At 46.9% G+C, this 19,503-nt stretch overlaps 2 protein-coding genes and 1 long non-coding RNA gene across 6 annotated transcripts; 2 read left to right on the top strand and 1 right to left on the bottom strand.

Annotated features, from left to right (window-relative positions):
* The first annotated feature begins 1,122 nt into the window (after nucleotides 1–1,122).
* Nucleotides 1,123–5,222, top strand: LOC123115275 (uncharacterized). The gene is made up of 4 exons (XM_044536474.1): nucleotides 1,123–1,593; nucleotides 1,669–2,088; nucleotides 3,189–3,267; nucleotides 4,975–5,222. Exons 1-4 carry the CDS (start codon nucleotides 1,123–1,125, stop codon nucleotides 5,220–5,222), a joined length of 1,218 nt encoding a protein of 405 aa, XP_044392409.1.
* Nucleotides 5,223–6,037: 815 nt separating this feature from the next.
* On the bottom strand, nucleotides 6,038–6,906 carry LOC123114193 (uncharacterized). Its single transcript, XR_006456449.1, has 3 exons — nucleotides 6,630–6,906; nucleotides 6,446–6,543; nucleotides 6,038–6,359 (listed from the first exon to the last, which is right to left on the bottom strand). It is a non-coding gene; the product is annotated as an uncharacterized lncRNA (long non-coding RNA).
* Nucleotides 6,907–17,580: 10,674 nt separating this feature from the next.
* Nucleotides 17,581–19,292, top strand: LOC123114192 (transcription factor bHLH18). Of its 4 annotated transcripts, none has more exons than XM_044535576.1 (4): nucleotides 17,581–17,738; nucleotides 17,830–18,364; nucleotides 18,461–18,847; nucleotides 18,979–19,292. In XM_044535576.1, the coding sequence occupies exons 2-4, from the start codon at nucleotides 17,861–17,863 to the stop codon at nucleotides 19,060–19,062; spliced, it is 975 nt and encodes a 324-aa protein (XP_044391511.1). In that variant the 5' UTR covers nucleotides 17,581–17,738; nucleotides 17,830–17,860; the 3' UTR covers nucleotides 19,063–19,292. The 4 variants fall into 4 exon arrangements, with proteins under 4 accessions (XP_044391511.1, XP_044391513.1, XP_044391514.1 ...); XM_044535578.1 differs by having other exon boundaries at nucleotides 18,461–18,851; nucleotides 18,983–19,292; XM_044535579.1 differs by having other exon boundaries at nucleotides 18,461–18,851.
* Nucleotides 19,293–19,503: the final 211 nt, after the last annotated feature.

Below are 19,503 nucleotides of genomic sequence, written 5' to 3'. Positions count from 1 at the left end.
GCACGATTTGCCGGTCCGGATTTGTCCGCTCCTCTTTCTCCCCCTTTCCTCGGCCGTGGGTGGGTTGGCACAGGTTTACCAGCGGAGCGTCGGCGGGTGGTTCCGTCGGTCGAGGGCCATCGGTTAATCCAAAGTTGGGGCCTTTGTGTTGGTCTCGGGGTTGTCTGGTTGCAGGGCGGCGGCTCTGGCGGCGGGAGGCGCGACGTTCATGGGCGGAGCGTGCGTCTCAGGTGTGGGCAGGCAAACATGGCCGCGTGGGTGGCGTGGTTGCGGGCGGACGATGGAGTTCAGGTTCATCGGTGGGGTGTGAGTGCCGGGGTACACCACTTGTCCAGTCCTTTGACTGGCCGACGGTGGCGGTGGCCGTTGCCGCCGTACCCTTCCTGAAGGCTCCGTCGCGGCATTCACACTCTTGTCGTCTTGCTCCGGGTGAAAACCTGATCTCCGCTGATCGGGCGGTGGCGGCTACCCATGGTCGTATCCTTCTTGGAGGCACCGCTTTGGAGGCCTGGCTTCGTTTTGGTCCGGTTCACCTCTCTATTGGTTGTCGGTGGGGTGGTGTGTCGGTGCCTGGCACCTTTGTATCTTGCCTTGGGTGTGTGCGGTGTGTGCGTTGTTCGGTATCTCGGATGTACTCGGTGATGTTTGCTTTATAATATAAAGCGGGGGAAACCCTTTTTCGGCAAACAAGAGCACCCTGGGTACGGTCCTCATGGTAGATGTTCAAGTCACCATGTCAGCAAATGGATCCTTGTTCAGATACCCCCCCCCCCCCCCCCCCCCCCCCAAATTGCTCAAGCAAAAGCACCCTGTGACCCTGGGGTCCGGTCCTCTCAAGCTAGTCGCCATGGTAGGCCACCACCGGAACTCCTCCGAGGACAAACTAGCTGTCCTCTACCTCGTGCGACACGTGAGTACGTGGTTCATCTACATAAACTTGATGTGTTCATTGCACCTAATTAAAGAGTAAATTTTCTACTAGATGCTTTCACACAATAGGACAAATCATGTGCTTAAAAGAGACCCTGCCGAGGTGAGGTTATATGTTACATCTGGTTTACCATAAGAACATAACTAGCTAGAACACCAACCACCAACCGGCCATTGGAGATCGAGCAAAGCATGGACGAATCGAGCATCTTCCTCCAGTGGGCCATGGAGGCGTTGGGGCAGGGGCAGTACGCTGCCGTTGCCGGAGACGCTTTCTCGTCATCGCCATTCTTAGAACCCCACCACTCGGCGGCGCTACAGAGTGGCACGGACATGGCGGCCCACCGGTACGGAGCCACCGACGACAGCCGGAGCTCAGGTAACAGCGGCGCCGCGCTGGCCAAGGAGAACAACGGCTGGTCGTCCAACTGCAGCACCAACTACCCAGCCGTGAGCCCGAACTTCACCTCGGGCTCGGTCGCTGCTCCGAGCCACGGTGTGCCGGAGCCGGCGCACAGGTCGCCGCCGTCGAGGAAATCCTCCCCCTCAAATAACGGGACGGCGTCCACCGGGCAAAAACACGTCATGGCAGAGAGGAAACGCCGGGAGAAGCTCAACCGCCACTTCATCGAGCTCTCCACTGTCATACCCGGCCTCAAGAAGGTCCCCATTATTAAATCACTCACTTCAGTAGTTCATTCAGCTGTCTTTTTTTAAAATTAATTAATTAACCCTCAGATGGACAAGACAACCATCCTTTCCGACGCGGTGAGGTACGTCAAGGAGCAGCACGAGAAGCTCAAGGCACTCCAGGACCGCGACGATAGGACCATCGAGTCGGTGGTGCTCGTCAAGAGGCCGTGCATCTCCAATGTCGACGATGGTAGGCCGTCACCGCCGCCATCAGCAGTAGCTCAAACAAGTCCGACTCCGGCAATAAAGACCTCGCTGCCGGAGATCGATGCAAGGATCTTGGAGAGGAACGTGATGGGTGAGGATCCACTGCGAGGACGGCAAGGGGGTCCTTGTCACGTTGCTCGCAGAGGTCGAGGGGCTCCATCTTACCATCACACACGCCAATGTCATGTCCTTCCCGGCCTCCACTCTCATCATAAATCTCATGGCAAAGGCAACTTCACCACTTTAACTGCACATTTTGTTATTTATAGATTATATATACTTGTTACTGACTATAGATAGTTGTTTAAATATGTGACATTTAATATTATAATTAAACCATCTTGCATTTCTTGCAAAAACTGGTGAGAATAATTATTTGACCCCGTACGTATGAAGGACAACTAATTTATGCATGGGCTAAGAAAACTAAATTGAAAAAAATAAGTCAGCTGGAGTAGTAAAATTGCCGCAAATTCTACGCCTAACATTGATTATACAAATTTCACATTTTGTTAGCTTTTCTTAATGAATATTGAGTATTAAATTGGTGATACTTACGGTGGCAGACCGGATTTCCGATAATATAGTTTTGGGAGCAAAGTGTAGTCCTTGCATTAACACATATTATCCAATAACAGTTATAAACTTGCAGCCATAAGAATATATTTCTGATTAAAATTGATCGACAGCCATATAAACATCATGGCAAAGACAACTTCATTACTAATCAACACATTTTGTTAATAGATTACACTTGCTGCTGAGTCAAATATTTGTTTTTTTATCTGATATTTTGCACCGATGTCAAGATGTAGTAATAAAAACATTTTGCATTTCTCTCTAAACTAGTGTTAACAATTTTGTGACCCCTAAGTACGAAACACTACTAATTTATGCATGGGCTAAGAAAGCAAAATTGAAAAAAGAATAAGAAAATTAGGGGACTACCTTGTTAGTAGATATTTTGTCGCAAATGCTACGTGTAACAGTAATTATAAAACCTGCACATTTGTTAGATTTTCTACATAAATATTTAGTATTTGGTGATATTTATGGTGGCAAACCAGAATTCCACTGAAATAGTTTTAGGAGCAAAGTGTATTCCTTGCATTAAACATATATCCAATACCCCCGCAAAAAAACATATATCCAAAAACGGTTACAAAATTGCCGCCATAAGAATATACTTCTGATTAAAATTGATCAACAGTGCCAATCTTGAGTCATATAACCTACATTTAATTGTCGGACAAACCTTAAGCTTCACTGGTCAAGATACATCTTATATTTTTAACCAAGAAAAATCAAACTAATAGACATTGTTTTGTACCAACCAGTCGAAATCGTTTTCTTTTCAGGTGGACGAAGGCTTCAACATCACAGTGGAGGACATTGTGTGCAAGCTCGACCGTGCATTGAGACGGTGTCACCATATCGGCAAAATAATAATATCAAGGATCAAATGAAAATAAAGATGTTAATTAAGAACGAAGAAGTAGCAAACGTCACATAAAATTTGTGTGTGTACTGTGTTTGGAGCAAATCCGAAATGAGATACTGCTCCTCTTTCGTCAATAAGTTCTAGTGGCGCAACGGGTGCGCCACGAGGTAATTTTTTCTACTTCCGGTAGCCGTGCTTTGTGAGTTCAAGAAAAGAATGTCAATGAGAATCTCTGACATCTTTAATTAGTAGCTAGGTTACTAATTGGATTTGGTGTATCTGTATTTGTTAGTACAATATTAAGAATTAATAATCAAGAATAGGCCACACATCTTGTTAGTACTCTTTGGTCACTCCATGATTATGAACAGTTAATTCATACAATCAGGTATGTCTTACACTGTAGATTAACCTATATAGCGAGATTAAGTGTCAGTCTTTATTGACTTCCTTAGTTGTTGGATATATTCTTGCATATTAATTGATTCTCCTACTTTACGCTTACACCGTCTGTCCATGACAGAGATATCCTATCATGCCAATGTGTTTGTCATATCTATACCAATTTAAAAAGACCCAAAGGAGCAGATCCAATAAATCTCGGCAATATTAATAAGTATATTATCTATGTAATTAACATGTACTCACTATCTTAATTACCTAATATCAACGTCCAATTAATTTTCTTCCTTCTCACAAAAAAATGTCCCAATATGCACGTACGCATTTACTAGTATCTTAGAGAGAAGGTATTAATGTTCGACTTTATAGATAAAGCCAACAGGGCACAGTACCACCATACATTAGGGAAATCAACCAACAAGTTTCAGGCTCACCACGACACACCAATATCGCGAGCCAAGGCTAAGTAGCAACATAAACAAAATAGAGGTGTGTAGACCAGCCCGTGGGCCCGAAATAAAAGGGAGATAAGATTATTTACGGGAGTATTGTTGGGAGCAATCTATGAGCGGTGGCGCGGATCTTGATCATCAAGTCTTCAATGGCAGCAATGTCAGCAGCCATGGTCAGCGGCTTTCAATGCACCAGAAAAGCATTCATTTCGAATAGGCAATCCGTGGGACAGTTAGGGAATAGAAGCTCAATGGTAAACTTGTTGCGAGTAGTCCATGAAGTCCAACATTGCGCAACAAAAATGCAAACCAAAAGACACAAAGCGAGAGACCACATAGGCTTGCATTAGTATCGGAAAGATCCAAGAAGTTATTAGGGCATCTCTAGCCGAACACTCAAAAATTAACTTTTCAAACTTCTCCTCAATCTTAATTCCTTAAATATCAGGAGTTTAAAAAATATGGAGCTAACCAAAGCCTTAAATGTAACTCCTCAAACGCATTGTACCCGACATGGAAGTCGTTCTTCTTCATTCTTCCTTCTTTTATTATGATTTCTCGGCTGTAGATGTTGTCTGGGAGCTATCTAGGCCCTAGGGTAGATTATTAAAAAAATAATTTGATAGATCCTCACCAAGCGTGACATACACTTTTGAGGAAGGAGTTGAGAAAGTCGGCAAAAAATGTCATCCACAGGCCACGATTTAGGCACTTCTTCATATGAATGAGTTCTTCTTCTCTGTGCTCTTCTGGTGGCATGATGGTGTGGTCTGGGACGCAACTATTCCGCCGACATCCATGTTCTGTGTGCGTGCTTCTTTGTAAGTGTATAAGTTTGTTTGTGTCTAGTGACAATGAGAAGGAATGTGGCCGTGGCCGAGGATGACGGGGAGAGCGCGGCCGTGTCTGTGGAGGACCAGAAAGAGAAGAAAGCAAAGTCCAACTTCGTAGAATTCTCGCTGAAGTCTCACCTGAATCTCGCTGCAGTTCAGCGGGGGTGCAAGGGTGTGGTTATGGCGGATGCCGGGGATGTCGGATGGGTCACCGGGGTGGTGGTGTGCGCTGGTCGGTGTCGGAGGACGAGTGAGATGAAATGAATCTTTTGGTGGGACTAGGTGGCTACTCAAATTTGAGCAGCAGCAGCAAAATTTGAGGCTTAACTCCTCAAATTTTTTAGGAGGTAACCGTTTGGGGTTTGGTTTGCTCGGGCTTAACTCATCGGAAGGAAATCTTTTTGTGGAGTTATATTTTTTTGAGGGTTAGGACAGATGCCTTTCAGACCCCAAGTGACATTTAGCCATGGACGGGCACAACTCGACAAAAATTTAGCAAGCACACATCTTGTTTAATAAATACTCCCTCCGTCCCAAACTATAAGAACGTACAACTCGACAAAAATTTAGCAAGCACGCATCTTGTTTAATAAATACTCCCTCCGTCCCAAACTATAAGAACGTTTTTGACACTACACATATTATGGGACGGAGGGAGTACTAGGATATGCTCCGTGTCCTTCGTCTCTGAGTGTCCTGTCGGGACAGCATGCTTGACATTTAGGGCATATGGTCTCCGTCGATCCGTTACGTAGAGGGCTGGTAAGATATTATCATGCAACCTATGTACTGCTCGTCTGCAGACGAGGAGCTTGTCGGAGTTGGCATGACACCAACTAGATCGGGATCGCGCCATGGCGCGAGGGTGCCGGTCTCAACGTACTGTCGAAGCATGTAACAATATGTCAGTAGAAACTCAAGTATAGCATTTGCACTTACACAGGATCATAATAAAATAAAATAAACATTGAATAGCGATAGAAGTAAAACACAATGGATCTCAAGATCAACATCAGATTATAAGACAGGATCAAGCACAGTATCGACAGGCACAGTGTTACATGTAAAACAAGTGAGGAGACATGAAATAGAATCCATTACGAGCATACTAAATAAGCCAGTCAATTATGTCCTTGCATTCACCAGCAACCAACAGCTAAACAGACCCCACACAAAAGCAAAGACCAATTCAGATCCGAGTACTAACAGCCATTAGTCTTTCGCGAACACCACACTAACTAAAGTTTCCCGGGGTCGGCGGAACAGAACATCGATTCATAAACAGCATGACACGACAAATGGGACAATAGACCTAGAGCGAAGCTTCACCGTCTAACCCGCGTCGCGATGTCCATTCGCTAGGTGATCACTTCGAGCACGCACATAACCAACAGTGTGATCCTGAAAAAACAGAAGCTAAAATGAAAACCAAATTGGGTATAGCACAAAAGGTAGTTAATGATAGAAAAGGCAGTGGACAGACACACCAAAAGAATAGGCTCTCCAATGCCGCCTGAACTACAGCTTGAGCCTTTTAGCCACATTGGAGCCGTCTCCTTCTGCCGCCAGGTCATCAGTTGATTTACTTCATGGACAAACAACGAGCTTGTAAAAGAAGGCAGCAATGACGCATATACTGTTAGACACTTGCTTCAAATCAAAGCCATATACCTAGAGGTAGCAGCAAGATCATCACCGAGAACAACAGAGCCACCATCCAGTTTTGCACCCCCCTGGCAGGTATAAACAAATATACCATGTCAACCGATCACCAAATAATCATGTGATCAGGTCTGGATGAATCCTCACCAAGCAAACAAAAGAAAATATAGTATGCTACATTACATCTTAAGTACAAGTGTAGATAATTTGATATCCGATATAACAGATGCTTTAGTTAACCAAACTCAAAGGACCAAGACTCTAGTCAGATGATTCTAAAATAACATCAAGATTTATTTGTTTTATTATATTGTTAGCCAATTATGCGAGGTATTTCTAACGCATCTTGATGTTATTTTAGAATCTGAAGCATTCTCCTATTTATTTGTTAGCACACATAAATGCAAACTTGAGTTATTCTGTTCAAGCATACAACAAAAACAAGTTGAAAATACTACAGATTCGAAAGCACAAGTAAAGCCTACAAGAATGATTCTCTTATTTATTTGTTACCACACATAAATACAAACTTGAGTTATTATGTTCAAGCATACAACAAAAACAAGTTGAAAATACTACAGATTCAAAAGCACAAGTGAAGCCTATAGGCTGAAACTATTGCAGATTCAAAAAACACATACCATTTTTAATTTCAAATTGAGCATAGATATGAACCTGAATTATTTTATCTGAACATATGATTAGGATAAATCTATGGTTAGGATAAGCCTAAAAGAGCTAGATTTACATGCCTGAGACACCGTAGATTTTCTATTCAAGCATATAGTCAGGATAATCCGAAATAAGTAGAACCCTGAACCATCGCTTATCCCAGAATAACAAAGTGCAACTTACTCTTAACCAGATTAGATCAAGGACCAACAACAAACAATAAAAGATCAAAGGTATGAGAGAGAAGAAATCTTTACATAAGACGGCTATAAACACTGGAGCATAAATAAGCAACACCTTTAAATAAAATTAGAAGGGTTCAGTGTTCAATGCATAGTGGGCTCAGATTCGCCTTTCCTCGATCATATAATCTACCCCCATCATCTCTTTCACCAGATCAATCTGTTTATACAGTGGATCTGCCCTGGTTATCATTCAACAAGAATGACCATCCAAGGACAGAACAATAAGTATCACAGGATCAAAAAGGATTCTAGAGACGAGGAGGAGGATCCAACTTGATACCCATAGGCGCCTCGATTGCTCAAAGGCACACTTATTTCAGCCACGGCTAATCATCATCGCCCTAGCAAGAATGGCTTCCGACCAATGGGGCACGTGATTCAAACGCGGTGGCACGATATATCTCACCGCGGTAGTAACTATTAATGGCTACAGGAGCTCTGGCTCGATCCTACGGCTGAGATCAATCCGGAGCGAGATCCGGCAGCCAGAATCGCATCAAGAAACCGATCCGACGGCCGAAAGTGCCTGAGCTATGAGGAGCCAGGTGAGGTGCTTCGTTTCTTCTTTCTCGATGGATCACCAGATCAATATTTTCTTATGACGGTGAAACTGCCCTGGTTATCACTCATCAGAAATGATCATCCAAGGACAGAGCCACTAAAATAAGAACATGATCAAAATGGCTCAAAGAAATGAGGGGGATCCAAATTAATACCCACAAGTGCCTCAATTGCTCGAGAGCATGCCTATATCAGCCATAACTGATCATCGTAGCCCTGGCCATGTCCCATGCAGTAGCCGAAGCAGAGCAGGAGGAAGATGGAGCTCACCGAGGGAGGTTGTAGCTGAGGCAGTACTCAGTGGGCGCCGGGGTGGCGCCTGAACGCCGTCCAGCCGGCAAGGAACCGCTTCCTACACCGCACATCCACGACGCTGCATCGGAGTTGCGCCTTGCACCGTCCAACCGATGAGCACAAGGATGAGGTCATGCATAGCACATCTAGGAGCTTCCTGATGGCTGGCTAGCACAAGGGAGGGCCGACGCGATCCCGCATCAACGACATGAATTTGCATAAATCCATCCTTGCTCTTACCATGTTTTCTGCAAAACACACACAGAGCCCAAGCATGTTAATAGAGCACAACCAGAATCTTCTATCTCATATGGAGATTAAAAGGAACAACAATAAAGGACATATGAAACCAGTGGCTCAAATTTACACACATGATCAAGAAAATGGCAGAGTGGGCAGCATATATATGCAGCAATCCATCTCCATGCTCTTATCATGTTTTATAAAATCCAGAGTGACGCCTACCATCAGCAACATAACTTGCATAAAGTGACACCTACGATTAGTAATACTGGAATAAACCTCACTATAAATTAGAGCACGTTGATACTCTTTACAGGGATAAATTAGAGCAAAAACTGGAAAACAAATTATGGTTACATACTATCTTCAGGCATGTCCTACAGTGAAATAGAGACTGAGCAGTGAGGGAAGGTGAGAAAGAAATTATATTTGATGAGAATCGATTTTGGTCCTTAGTATTACATGGATTTATCAGTCGATGCACATGAAGGGTGGCTTTAGAATTTTCTTGTCTTACTTAAAAAAACAGATCTACTCAGCATGCACATATGAGACATACATTCAGAGATCAGGAGAACCAACTAATGTCACCGTTATTATTTTTTAGCAAGCACTCTATCGTTATACTGGTCTCAAATTTGCGCATCCGATTTTGCAGCTTTATTGACCATAAAGCAACAATATAAAAATTTACCATGAAGAACATTGCACATCACCCGTCCATAAATCATGAATTGCACAAAAGAATAAAAGACAAACAAGAGGGAGCTGGTATACCTACGAACAAGATGGAATTGGCAAGGTTGCCGACAAGGAAGTCCAACTCTGTCCAAGGACTCCTACACTTTTGGGATAGATGTTGTCGCACACAGAGCAGGCCCTAGCCATGGAATTGAGCGGAGCTCAGGGGAGAGGTGGACAATGCCGCGAAGATGAGAGCACACCTACAACAATCATTCTAGAGAGCTCAAGGTAAGGCCTGTAAAAAATAGCCAGCAATAGAATTAGGCAACAGAAATATCAACCTAACCAAGTATGTAAGATTTAAGACTATAAGGCATGCACGGAAGCAAACAATCAAGGCTGAGAAACAAGTGTCATGCCTAATTGCTCTTTATTGCTGTTGTAAACTAAAACAGAAACCACCACAAACAACTATATATTGTGCATACATTAATCAGGGGCACATTAAAACAAAAAAGCATCTAGTGGGGTACTCCTAATTATCGTATGACCTCAAGAAATTTGGCAGGCCTAACGCCCCTCCTCAACAACAAAGCCATAATGTATGAAAAAACCTAGCTAGATCCAACGCTCCCCTGGACAACAAGGTACCCGCAAAAAAAGGCAGATCCAAAAATCCCCTTCCTCTATTTTAGCCTTCATCTCTCACCAGATCCATTTATTCATCCAAAAACACCCATCATAAGGGCCACACAAAAGCACTAAAGCATCTCATGGGGTACTCCTAATTATCACATGATCTATCACATTTGGGTACCTTCCTTTGTATTCTTGAGTACAGTGTGATGAACATTATTCAATGAGAAACCAATTTTGGCTAGCAAGAACACAGGGTAAGCCTCAAACTCACCATGGCTAGGAAAAGGTCGCCGCACGCATGAGAGCCAATTTCAATTTCCAAGAACAGAGGGTAAACTCCAAACTCACCATGGAATCCTGCCTTTGCTTCGCTCCTGCTTCTTCTGACAAAATTAACAAAGTTCAGAAAAGATTAGTAGGAGCACGAGATCCTTGAGGCACAAACTCCGGACATCAAAAATTACTTTTTGAAAAGAATAAGCATTTTGACCTTTGTTAGGCTAAACAAAAAAAGAAAGATCGTGATAATATTTAGATGACAATCAAGGTGGTTTGCACAATCTGACATATAAGTTCTAACTACACATGGATAAAGACAGATGGCCAATTACCTGATAGACCTATTGTTGTGGTTATGTTGTTGTCCATCCAATAGAAAAGAAGATGTATCCTTTCTTCTGTAGGAATCTGAGAGGGACACACAAGTTGTTCCAAGTTGTCCTGACCAAAGACAGAGTCAGTATAAGACCAAAAGAAGTAGACCAACAATCTTGACACATCTCATATTCAAATGCATATGCAGAAAGACCAATTTGTCTCCTAGTATCAGATAGGAACAAAAAATTCCTCGAGAAAGGACACAGCCTCAGGACAAATCGGTCCTCCTAAATAGAAAATAAACAGGTACCCAACAAGCTAAGGAAGGCAACAAAAACTACTGTGCAGATACCTAGGACACATCTAGTTCTACCCACCCCCTCAATTCTAACCTATTCACACAATGCAAAACTGAAGAACACAACATCATGAGAAAAAAATGCAAAGCTGGATCTGCCTCTCTATGAACACCACACCAAGTTGCTAGGGTTTTCTATTCCACATTGAACAATCTGAAATCTCCAGGTCCAGATTCTCTAGGGAGGGAGAGGGGGAGGGGGGAGAGATGCACCTGGAGGTCTAGCAGGCGCAGCAGGAAGGAGTGGTGAGCTCGTCGTTGCCGCTGCTCTCACGACGAGCTTGCAGCCGCGTTCGCATCAGCCCGACCGCTGTGCTCCTCCTGCCGTGTGCACGCGAGGACGATGGCGGCATTCACAGCGGTGGCTCCACGTCTCCCGCACTCCTCCTGCCGTGTGCACGCGAGGACGACGGCGACGACGCCGGTGAAGTGGACGGCGGGGATCCGGGCGCGGCACAAGACGAGACGATGGCACGTCGGCCTCGTCCCCCGCGGCCCCGCCAGGTGCCGGAGCCGGACTCGCAGTCGACGGATCCGACGACCGCGGCGTGAGGCGCCCATCCACCCCGACGCGGTTAACCCGCGGCGCCGACGCCTCCGGCCACAGCGGTGCGAACCCGCGGACGCACATGCCCACCCCGTTGCGGCCGCATGGGTTCACGACCCCGACGGACGGAGTCGAATCGAGGAGGAGGAGCAGCCGGCCGCCGGAGGCGAGGTCCACCCCCACCATCGAAACCCTAGCGGGGGAAATCGATGGGGGCGACCGCATGAGGTGAGGACAAGTAGATCGACGCGGTGAAGCTAGTAGAGCTCATCCAGGAGCAGCTGTGTGTGTTGGGTGGCGCCAAAGCTCGCCGGAGCGGCCGGAATCGGCCGGCGACCGAGGCGGCGACAGTGGGGATCGAGAGAGTAGGCAGGAGGGGGGGTGACGGGAGGAAGAGAGATGGGCTGCGCGAGTGCGGGAGAGAGGCAGCTAGGGTTTCTCCACAGGCGGCACGGCAATTTATATGCATGTACGCGAAATGACGGAAATGCCCTCGGCGGGGCAGGTTATTTACACGCGGTGGCACGACCGGGGCGCATCGGTCCAGATCGGACGGTCTGCGAGCACCGGGTTTCGATCGGGTTTCGATCCGGCGGCTGAAATCGATCCGGAGCGAGATCCAACAACGGGAATTGCATCAAGGAAACGATCCGACAGCCGAGAGTTGCTAATCGCTGAGGAGCCTCCGGCATCCATCCCTCTCATATTTCTGTATGATCGACCGGGTACTCCAGGCTAGTTGTCGGCAATAATTCGTCCATTGACAACTCATGTGCTACCTGGGTGAACTGAACATATGCAAGCAAAACAGTGAGATCTGGAGTAGTACTCCGATTTAACCAGGCCGCAGTTATTACCGTCCCCAGCCTGGGCCAGGCACTGCAACGCCTTTTTATTACCGGGATACTGCACAAACCAGAAATTAATTCCCGTGTGTCGTGTGTTGGTTAATTACAGTGCTGCGGCACGTCGTACGTAGGCGTATGCATGTGTAACGTGTTCCTCCTGCCACAACATGGTACGCCGCGCGCAGGCTGCTGACTAGTCGCCGATCGCCACTAACTAGGCTGGTCATAGTGGAAGTAAGAGCATTACTAGTAGTATCCCTAAACCCTCAAACCCTAAAAAATAATCGTTTTTTTATGGGTTGCAACAAAAAAACGCAAAGACTAGAACCCCTAAACCCTCAAACCCTAAAAAAAAAATAAGGGTCCAACCCTCAAACCCAATTTCAAACCGTAGAAGTGAGGGTTGGAGGGGGGCGTTCGCCCCCAGCCCGCACTCCCTTCCCCCGTCGCGCGGGAGGGAAGTTTCCCGTCCCCAACCTCCCGCTTCCTCCCTCCCAAGCCGCCGGCCGTCGCCCACCCCAAATCCGGCCGGCCCCCCGCCTTCCCTCGACGCCGCCGCCGTCCCGCCCCTACGCCACACTCCCCGCCGCGTCGTGTGTTGATTAATTCCCGTTTGGGGTTTGGTTTGTTCGGGCTTAACTCATCGGAAGGAAATCTTTTTGAGAAGTTATATTTTTTTGAGGGTTAGGACAGATGCCTTTTAGACCCCAAGTGGCATTTAGCCTTGGACGGTCACAACTCAGACAAAAATTTAGCAAGCACTCATCTACTCCCTCTGTCCAGAAATACTCGTCGGAGAAATGAATGTATCTAGACGTATTTTAGTTTTACATACATTCATTTTTATCAATTTCTTCGACAAGTATTTTCAGACGGAGGGAGTACTTAATAAATACTCCCTCCGTCCCAAAATATAAAAACGTTTTTAACACTACACTAGTGTCGAAAACGTTCTTATATTATGGACGGAGGAGTACTAGGATATGCTCCGTGTCCTGCATCTCTGAGTGTCCTGTCGGGACAACATGCTTGCCATTTTATGGCATATGGTCTCCGTCGATCCGTTACGTAGAGGGGTGGTAAGATATTATCATGCAACCTGTACTGCTCGTCTGCAGACGAGTCACATGTCGGAGTTGGCATGACACGCAATGATCGGGTACTCTAGTCTTAGTTGTCAGCAATAATTCGTCCACAGACAACTCATGTGCTAGTACCTGGGTGAACGCGTGCAAGCAAAACAGTGAGATCTGGTAGTACTCCGATTTAACCAGGCCGCAGTAATCACCGTCCCGAGTGCCTGGGCCAAGCACTGCAACGGCTTTTTATTACCGGGATACTGCACAAGCCAGAAATTAACTCCCGTGTGTTGGTTAATAACAGTGCTGCGGCACGTCGTACGTATGCATGTGTAACGTGTTTCTCCTGCCACAACATGGTACGCGGCGCGCAGGCTGCTGAGTAGTCGCCGATCGCCACTAATTAGTGGACCATGCAATGCACGATGAGCTGACTCGGCCAGGGCCTAGCTAGCAGGTTAATTCTGGTGTGGCTGCAACTTTAGCTACAATAAGTGGCACACACAGTCGAGCACCGTACGTGCACGTAAGGCTACTGAATAACTTAGACTAGTGTCACGCATATGTTAAAAAGTAGTCTATGTCAGAGCATCTACAGTCACACTACTCCTCGTCAGAGATCACGACGCTCTCCGTGCCCGGCTCCGGCAGCATGGGTGGCAGCTGCAGCTCCGGCTGCTCCGCTCCTGCCTCCTCCGCCTCTATCTCCGCGTCGAGATCGGCGAAGAGCGCGTCGGGCTCCGCCTGCTCCCGCCAGAGGAACGCCCGGTTGGCCTCCACTTATGCCTCATCATGGATGGACTCCAGCATGGCCCGCTGCTCCGCCATCTCGTCGGAGTGGGCGACGGTGAACTCTGCCTCCGTCTGCTCCATGTTGAAGGCCTCCTCTTCCCCCGGCTGCTCCTCCTCCTCCGGCTCCGGCGAGTCAGGAGGCAGCCCGACAGCGATGCGGGCGGCGCGCGCGGCTTGCCTCGCCTGGATCTCCTGCTGGATCTCGTAGTGGCGATCCGGCGTCAGCATGGTGTAGTAGGTGATCTTGCTCCGGACCATGGCGGAGTGCCGGAGCGTGCGCGGAGCATCTGACCGTGGACAGAGCGCCGGAGCGGGAGAGTGGGGAGGTGGATGGGCTCGAACTGGCGGCGCGGAGAGGGAGGGATGGTTTAGGGTTGCGGGACGCCGGACGGCTTAAATAGCCAGATTTGGTCTTGGGCGGCAAGCCGGAGTTGCGCCACGAGGCGTTCACACCGCGGCAACGGAAGCGGCGTCCGTCGGACCCCACCGTCAGACCGACATGGCGGGCGTGCCCGGGCGCCCCCATATCCGCCCATGTTTGTGCTGGATATGGGGGGTGTCGGTCAGCCCGGGCGTTTAAGGCCCGTTTGAGGCGTCCGTCTGGATCGAGAAAACGTGACCGGTCAATGACCGTGTGGCCCGCCTGGACATATGAGGCGTGTTTGAGAGGTCTGGCTGTAGATGCTCTTACTACTTTCATAGGCTACTCATAGTGAGGAGTATCATATACTAGTATCATGCATATGTTCAAAAAGATTTAGAATTTTGGGATATGAAATCTGGGTGCCTAATATAGTTGTGTGTGATTGGGCATCCAGGTTTGATATCCCCAAATTGCAGATTTTTCTAAAATTTTCCTGGTATTTTTTGAATTTAATATTCCCATAGGGGGTGGAGCACCCAGCACCGTATGTGTGTTTTCCATTTGAAAGAAGTAACAAAGAGGAAACACAAACAGGAATTGGCGAGGCACAGAGACAGGGTTGGGTAAAACCGTCGCCTAGATAAAGAGTGTTCCTGCCGTGTAGCACATTCACAACTTGCCCTCTTAGAAATAGGTCTTGTATGTGTAAATGGATGTACCAATTCCTCCTTATTAATTATTAATGCTCGATGAGAGAGAAGCTAGTATGAACGCACGCTAACATGTTTCATTTTGAAACAAGCAACAAAGAGGAAATACAGACACTGGCAGGGTTTGGACAACCGTCGCTCAAAGACATATCGCCATGCATGCAACAACAGGAACCGTCGCTGGCAGTTCCTTCCCTAGCGTAAAAATATATGGCCTAGCCAGCAGTACGTGTGTGGCTACGACAATATAATTGCAAGAGGGTTCAGAGGCACATGATTAAGACAATGTCCTTGGCAATGTACTATCTGCTGTCACACATAAAACATTGGTACAAACACATGTGTCCAAGTGTTTACAAGATTACAAGAAAGATTCTGCTGGCAAACATTAGTAGTAAGGTCTGCCTGGTCTAACATGCCTAATCTTTGACACGTTTTTACATTACAAACGTTGCAGTTTACTACAGTCTGACATGACATGCTCGTAACTAAAAGGACAGAGCAGTTTGTTTCGTGTCTCCATAATAAACCAACCAATACCTGGCTGGGAGTGAGCCACGTCTGGGGCTTACTCAATCAATGGCTTTTTTTTTCTAATAACGAATGCCCCGTGTGTTTTTGTGAAAATTTATAGCATTGTAATTATCAGAAAAAGAAAGAATATATGACAATAATACCACACCACATTCTCACCGCATGTGGTTAGAAATTTATAGGTAAATGAAGGATTGGTGCATATTATACTACCTTGTGACATTCAATTTCAATTATTTTTTGCCAAAAAATAAAATAAATATAATCAATGACATGGAGAGCTTGCGTATTGTAGAAAGTGAAAGGTGGAATAATTGCATATGCACTTGATAATGTGGAGGGCTTGCATATGGTGGAATGTGAAACATTAAGGGGTTGTTTGGTTCCCAGCCACAGTTTGCCAAGCCAAAATTTGGCAGCCACAGTTTGCCAAGCATGTGTTTGGTTTTTGCCATACTTTGGCTTGCCACACTTTATTGCCTCTATGGCCCACTTGTCAAAGAGACAATTTTTTTGCCAACTTTTGCCAAAGTTTGGCGTCCAATTTCTTAGCCACACTTGTGTGGCTTGCCATACTTGTGTGGCTAGCCACATTTTGGCTTGGCCACACTAGTCTCCAACCAAACAGACCCTAAAAAAAAGATAGGTTGCACGTGCTTAATGATGTGGATGACTTGCATGTGCATTTAAATAGGATGACTTACATTAATACGCAGGGTTAGCTGGCAATCGGTGCTTGTAGTACCTCTCTGCATAAATGATTAGACATGGTGTTATCCTGCGTGACAAAGATTAGGCATGTTCCATCGGCCGAGGTCCTACTTCGGGACGATGCAGTCAGTGCGTGTGATGGTCAGTAGAGGTGCAGGCCGGGATGGTGGCTTCACGAAGGTGATTGGTTTGAGTTGCTTCGGGTGTAAGCCTGCCTCGCGTTTGCTGGATAGTGATGGCAGCGTCTAAGGGCGTCGTTCTCCACCTTGGCAGCACCACCATGGATTTTTGTTTTATCTCTTCCACTCTTTGATCTGGTTCTTCAGGAGAAAGCCTATGTTTTTACTCAGCCAGGAGATGCCAATGCTCCCATGAAGGTTCCTCCTTTGAGGCATCATCTTGAAAGCCGGTGATCCCGTCCGAGCTTCCATGTGGCTGGACGCACATGAAATTGTAGTCGATAGGTGGCCATAACTGATATGGGTGCGGATGGTAGGGCGTTCGCTTCGATTCTGGTGGCGTTGCGACTCTAGTGGCAATGATGGTGGTGGCAAATAGAGCCGGGTTGTAGCAGGTCCTGAGCGTTAATTCAGAGTTGTGGCATTGCATGACAAAGCGACTGCAACGATACCATGCAATGGGCAAGTAGGGCTCCGTTGGTGCAAGGCACTTTGTAAAACTTGGTAGAAACTTAATATTACGAATTTGTTATTATCCTTAGTTCTTACCAAGTTTTAATAGTTGACTTGGTGACATTTTAAAACGAGCCAAACATGTATTCGAAAGTGACCTTGTTTCAGAGTCCTCGTCGACCAGAAACAAACAAAAAATAAATTTGACTTTTATTCAAAAACTATAATATATCTAAAATTAAAAGTCAATTAAAAAAGCATGGGAGAGTGGAGCTAGCATGGTGTGATAGATGGGGCATGTAATCTCTCACAAAAGCATACGTGCATGGGCCTCCAAAAATAATTAAGGATTAAGCCATGCATGCAAAGGACAAATCATAGACTGAAAAGTGGTCTTGCTGAGGTGAGGTGCACGTGATAGGGGTATCTTGTTGTTCTACATACAAGATGCTTCTTGTTTCCCATAGTACGGTACAGTAGCTAGCAAGAACCCCCACCCAACCAGCCGTGCCCTTGCCGGAGCTTAGCTATATATATGCCACGCGTGAAACAAGTGAAAGCTTGAGAGGGATTCGGAGACCATATGCAATGATGTGCCTTCTCGTCAGGTAAGTGTGTGATTTATAGGTTAGATCCATCGATGCATTCGTTATGTATAAAATGTGCTATAAACCATTTATTTTGGAGTGATTCGATCAGGTAGAAGTAGCCGGCTGGAGATCGAGCGAGCATGGACGACACGAACATGTTCATTCAGTGGGCCATGGAGACGCTGGAGCAGGAGCAGGACGTCGCGGCCGCCGGAGACGTCTTCCCGTCGTCACTCCTAGAGCTCGACTACTCGGCGGCGCTGCAGAACGGCACGCACATGGCGGCCCACCGACACGGAGCCAACGACAGCTGGAGCTCGGGCGACAGTGGCGCCGCGGTGGCCGTGGAGAACGACGGCTGGTCGTCCAACTGCGGCACCAACTACCCGGCCGCGAGCTGGAACTTCACCTCGGCCAGAGCGCAGCCGCCCAGCATTATCGAGGCCACCCCGAGCCCACCCGCAGCTCCCGGCCACGTCGTGCCGGAGCTGGCGCACAGGTCGCCACCGTCGAGGAAATTCTCAGGCACCAGTACAGGGATGGAGCCGACCGTGCACGAACACGTCATGGCGGAGCGGAAGCGCCGGGAGAAGATCAACCGACGCTTCATAGAGCTCTCCACCGTCATCCCCGGCCTCAAGAGGGTCTGTACATTTCTCACACAAATAATTTTGTGGTAGCATCACATCACTCACTTCGGCAGTTCAGCTCAGCATTGACCAAAGTAATTTTCCATTCAGATGGACAAGGCGACCATACTGTCCGACGCACTGAGGTGCGTCAAGGAGCAGCAGGAGAAGCTCAAGGCATTCGAGGGCCGTGAGGTGAGGAGCATCGACTCGGTGGTGCTAGTGAAGAGGCCGTGCATCTCCAATGGCGATGATGGCTACCCGTCACCGGCGTCGTCAGCAGCAGCTGGAGGAGGTCCACCGATGACAAGGATCCCGTTGCCGGAGATCGAGGCAAGGATCTCGGAGAGCAATGTGATGATGAGGATCCACTGCCAGGACGGCAAAGGGGTCCTTGTCACGTTGCTCGCCGAGGTCGAGGGGCTCCACCTTAGCATCACACATACCAATGTCGTGTCTTTCCCGGCTTCCACTCTGATCATAAACCTCATGGCCAAGGCAGGTTCACCGTTTCACTCTACACATTTTCTTATTTATAGTTGAACTGCATCATATATTGTTAACAGATGAAAATCAAACAAATATTTACATTCCATTTTATTAACTAGTCTATAATTATTCCCTTTCAGCTAGACGAGGGCTTCACCGTCACAGCAGACGACATTGTATGGAAGCTTGACTGTGCTTTGCGCCGACATCATAGCAGCAAATGATAGTTCTAGGCTTTTAGCTAGGAGAGGGCCAATAAACATGAAGACGCAAAGGCTTAAGACGCGGCAAACAGGCAGCTCATGTCCAATTAGCATGTTCAATTGGTGTGTGTGTGTGTGTGTGTGTGTGTGTGTGTGTGTGTGTGTGTGTGTGTGTGTGTGTTACACTAATAATGACCCGTGAGAATCTCGGGCACATGTTCAATTTAGCATGTTACCGGTTTTTTGGTGCATCTTTACATGTCACTACAGCATCATGGTCATGACGTCCAAAGTGGTACATCCGGCCCGTTGATCCTTCTCAGTCCCCTCCACAATCATCTACTCCCTCCGTTCCTAAATACTTGTCTTTCTAGAGATTTCAACAAGTGACTACATACGGCACAAAATAAGTGAATCTACACTTTAAAATATGTCTACATACATCCGTATGTTGAATCCATT

This window comes from Triticum aestivum, chromosome 5B (assembly GCF_018294505.1).
Source record: "Triticum aestivum cultivar Chinese Spring chromosome 5B, IWGSC CS RefSeq v2.1, whole genome shotgun sequence".
In the NCBI taxonomy this organism is placed as follows: Eukaryota; Viridiplantae; Streptophyta; class Magnoliopsida; order Poales; family Poaceae; genus Triticum; species Triticum aestivum.
The sequence above is the reverse complement of the archived record's forward strand: the minus strand, read 5'-3'. Positions and strand labels throughout refer to the sequence as shown.

Coding starts and splice junctions, on each gene's coding strand:
- LOC123114192 (XM_044535576.1), top strand. CDS start 17,861: ATGGACGACACGAACATGTTCATTCAGTGGGCCATGGAGACGCTGGAG. Junction 18,365..18,460: donor TCATCCCCGGCCTCAAGAGG/GTCTGTACATTT, acceptor TTTTCCATTCAG/ATGGACAAGGCGACCATACT. Junction 18,848..18,978: donor TCATAAACCTCATGGCCAAG/GCAGGTTCACCG, acceptor ATTCCCTTTCAG/CTAGACGAGGGCTTCACCGT.
- LOC123115275 (XM_044536474.1), top strand. CDS start 1,123: ATGGACGAATCGAGCATCTTCCTCCAGTGGGCCATGGAGGCGTTGGGG. Junction 1,594..1,668: donor TCATACCCGGCCTCAAGAAG/GTCCCCATTATT, acceptor ATTAACCCTCAG/ATGGACAAGACAACCATCCT. Junction 3,268..4,974: donor GAGACGGTGTCACCATATCG/GCAAAATAATAA, acceptor GTTTGTGTCTAG/TGACAATGAGAAGGAATGTG.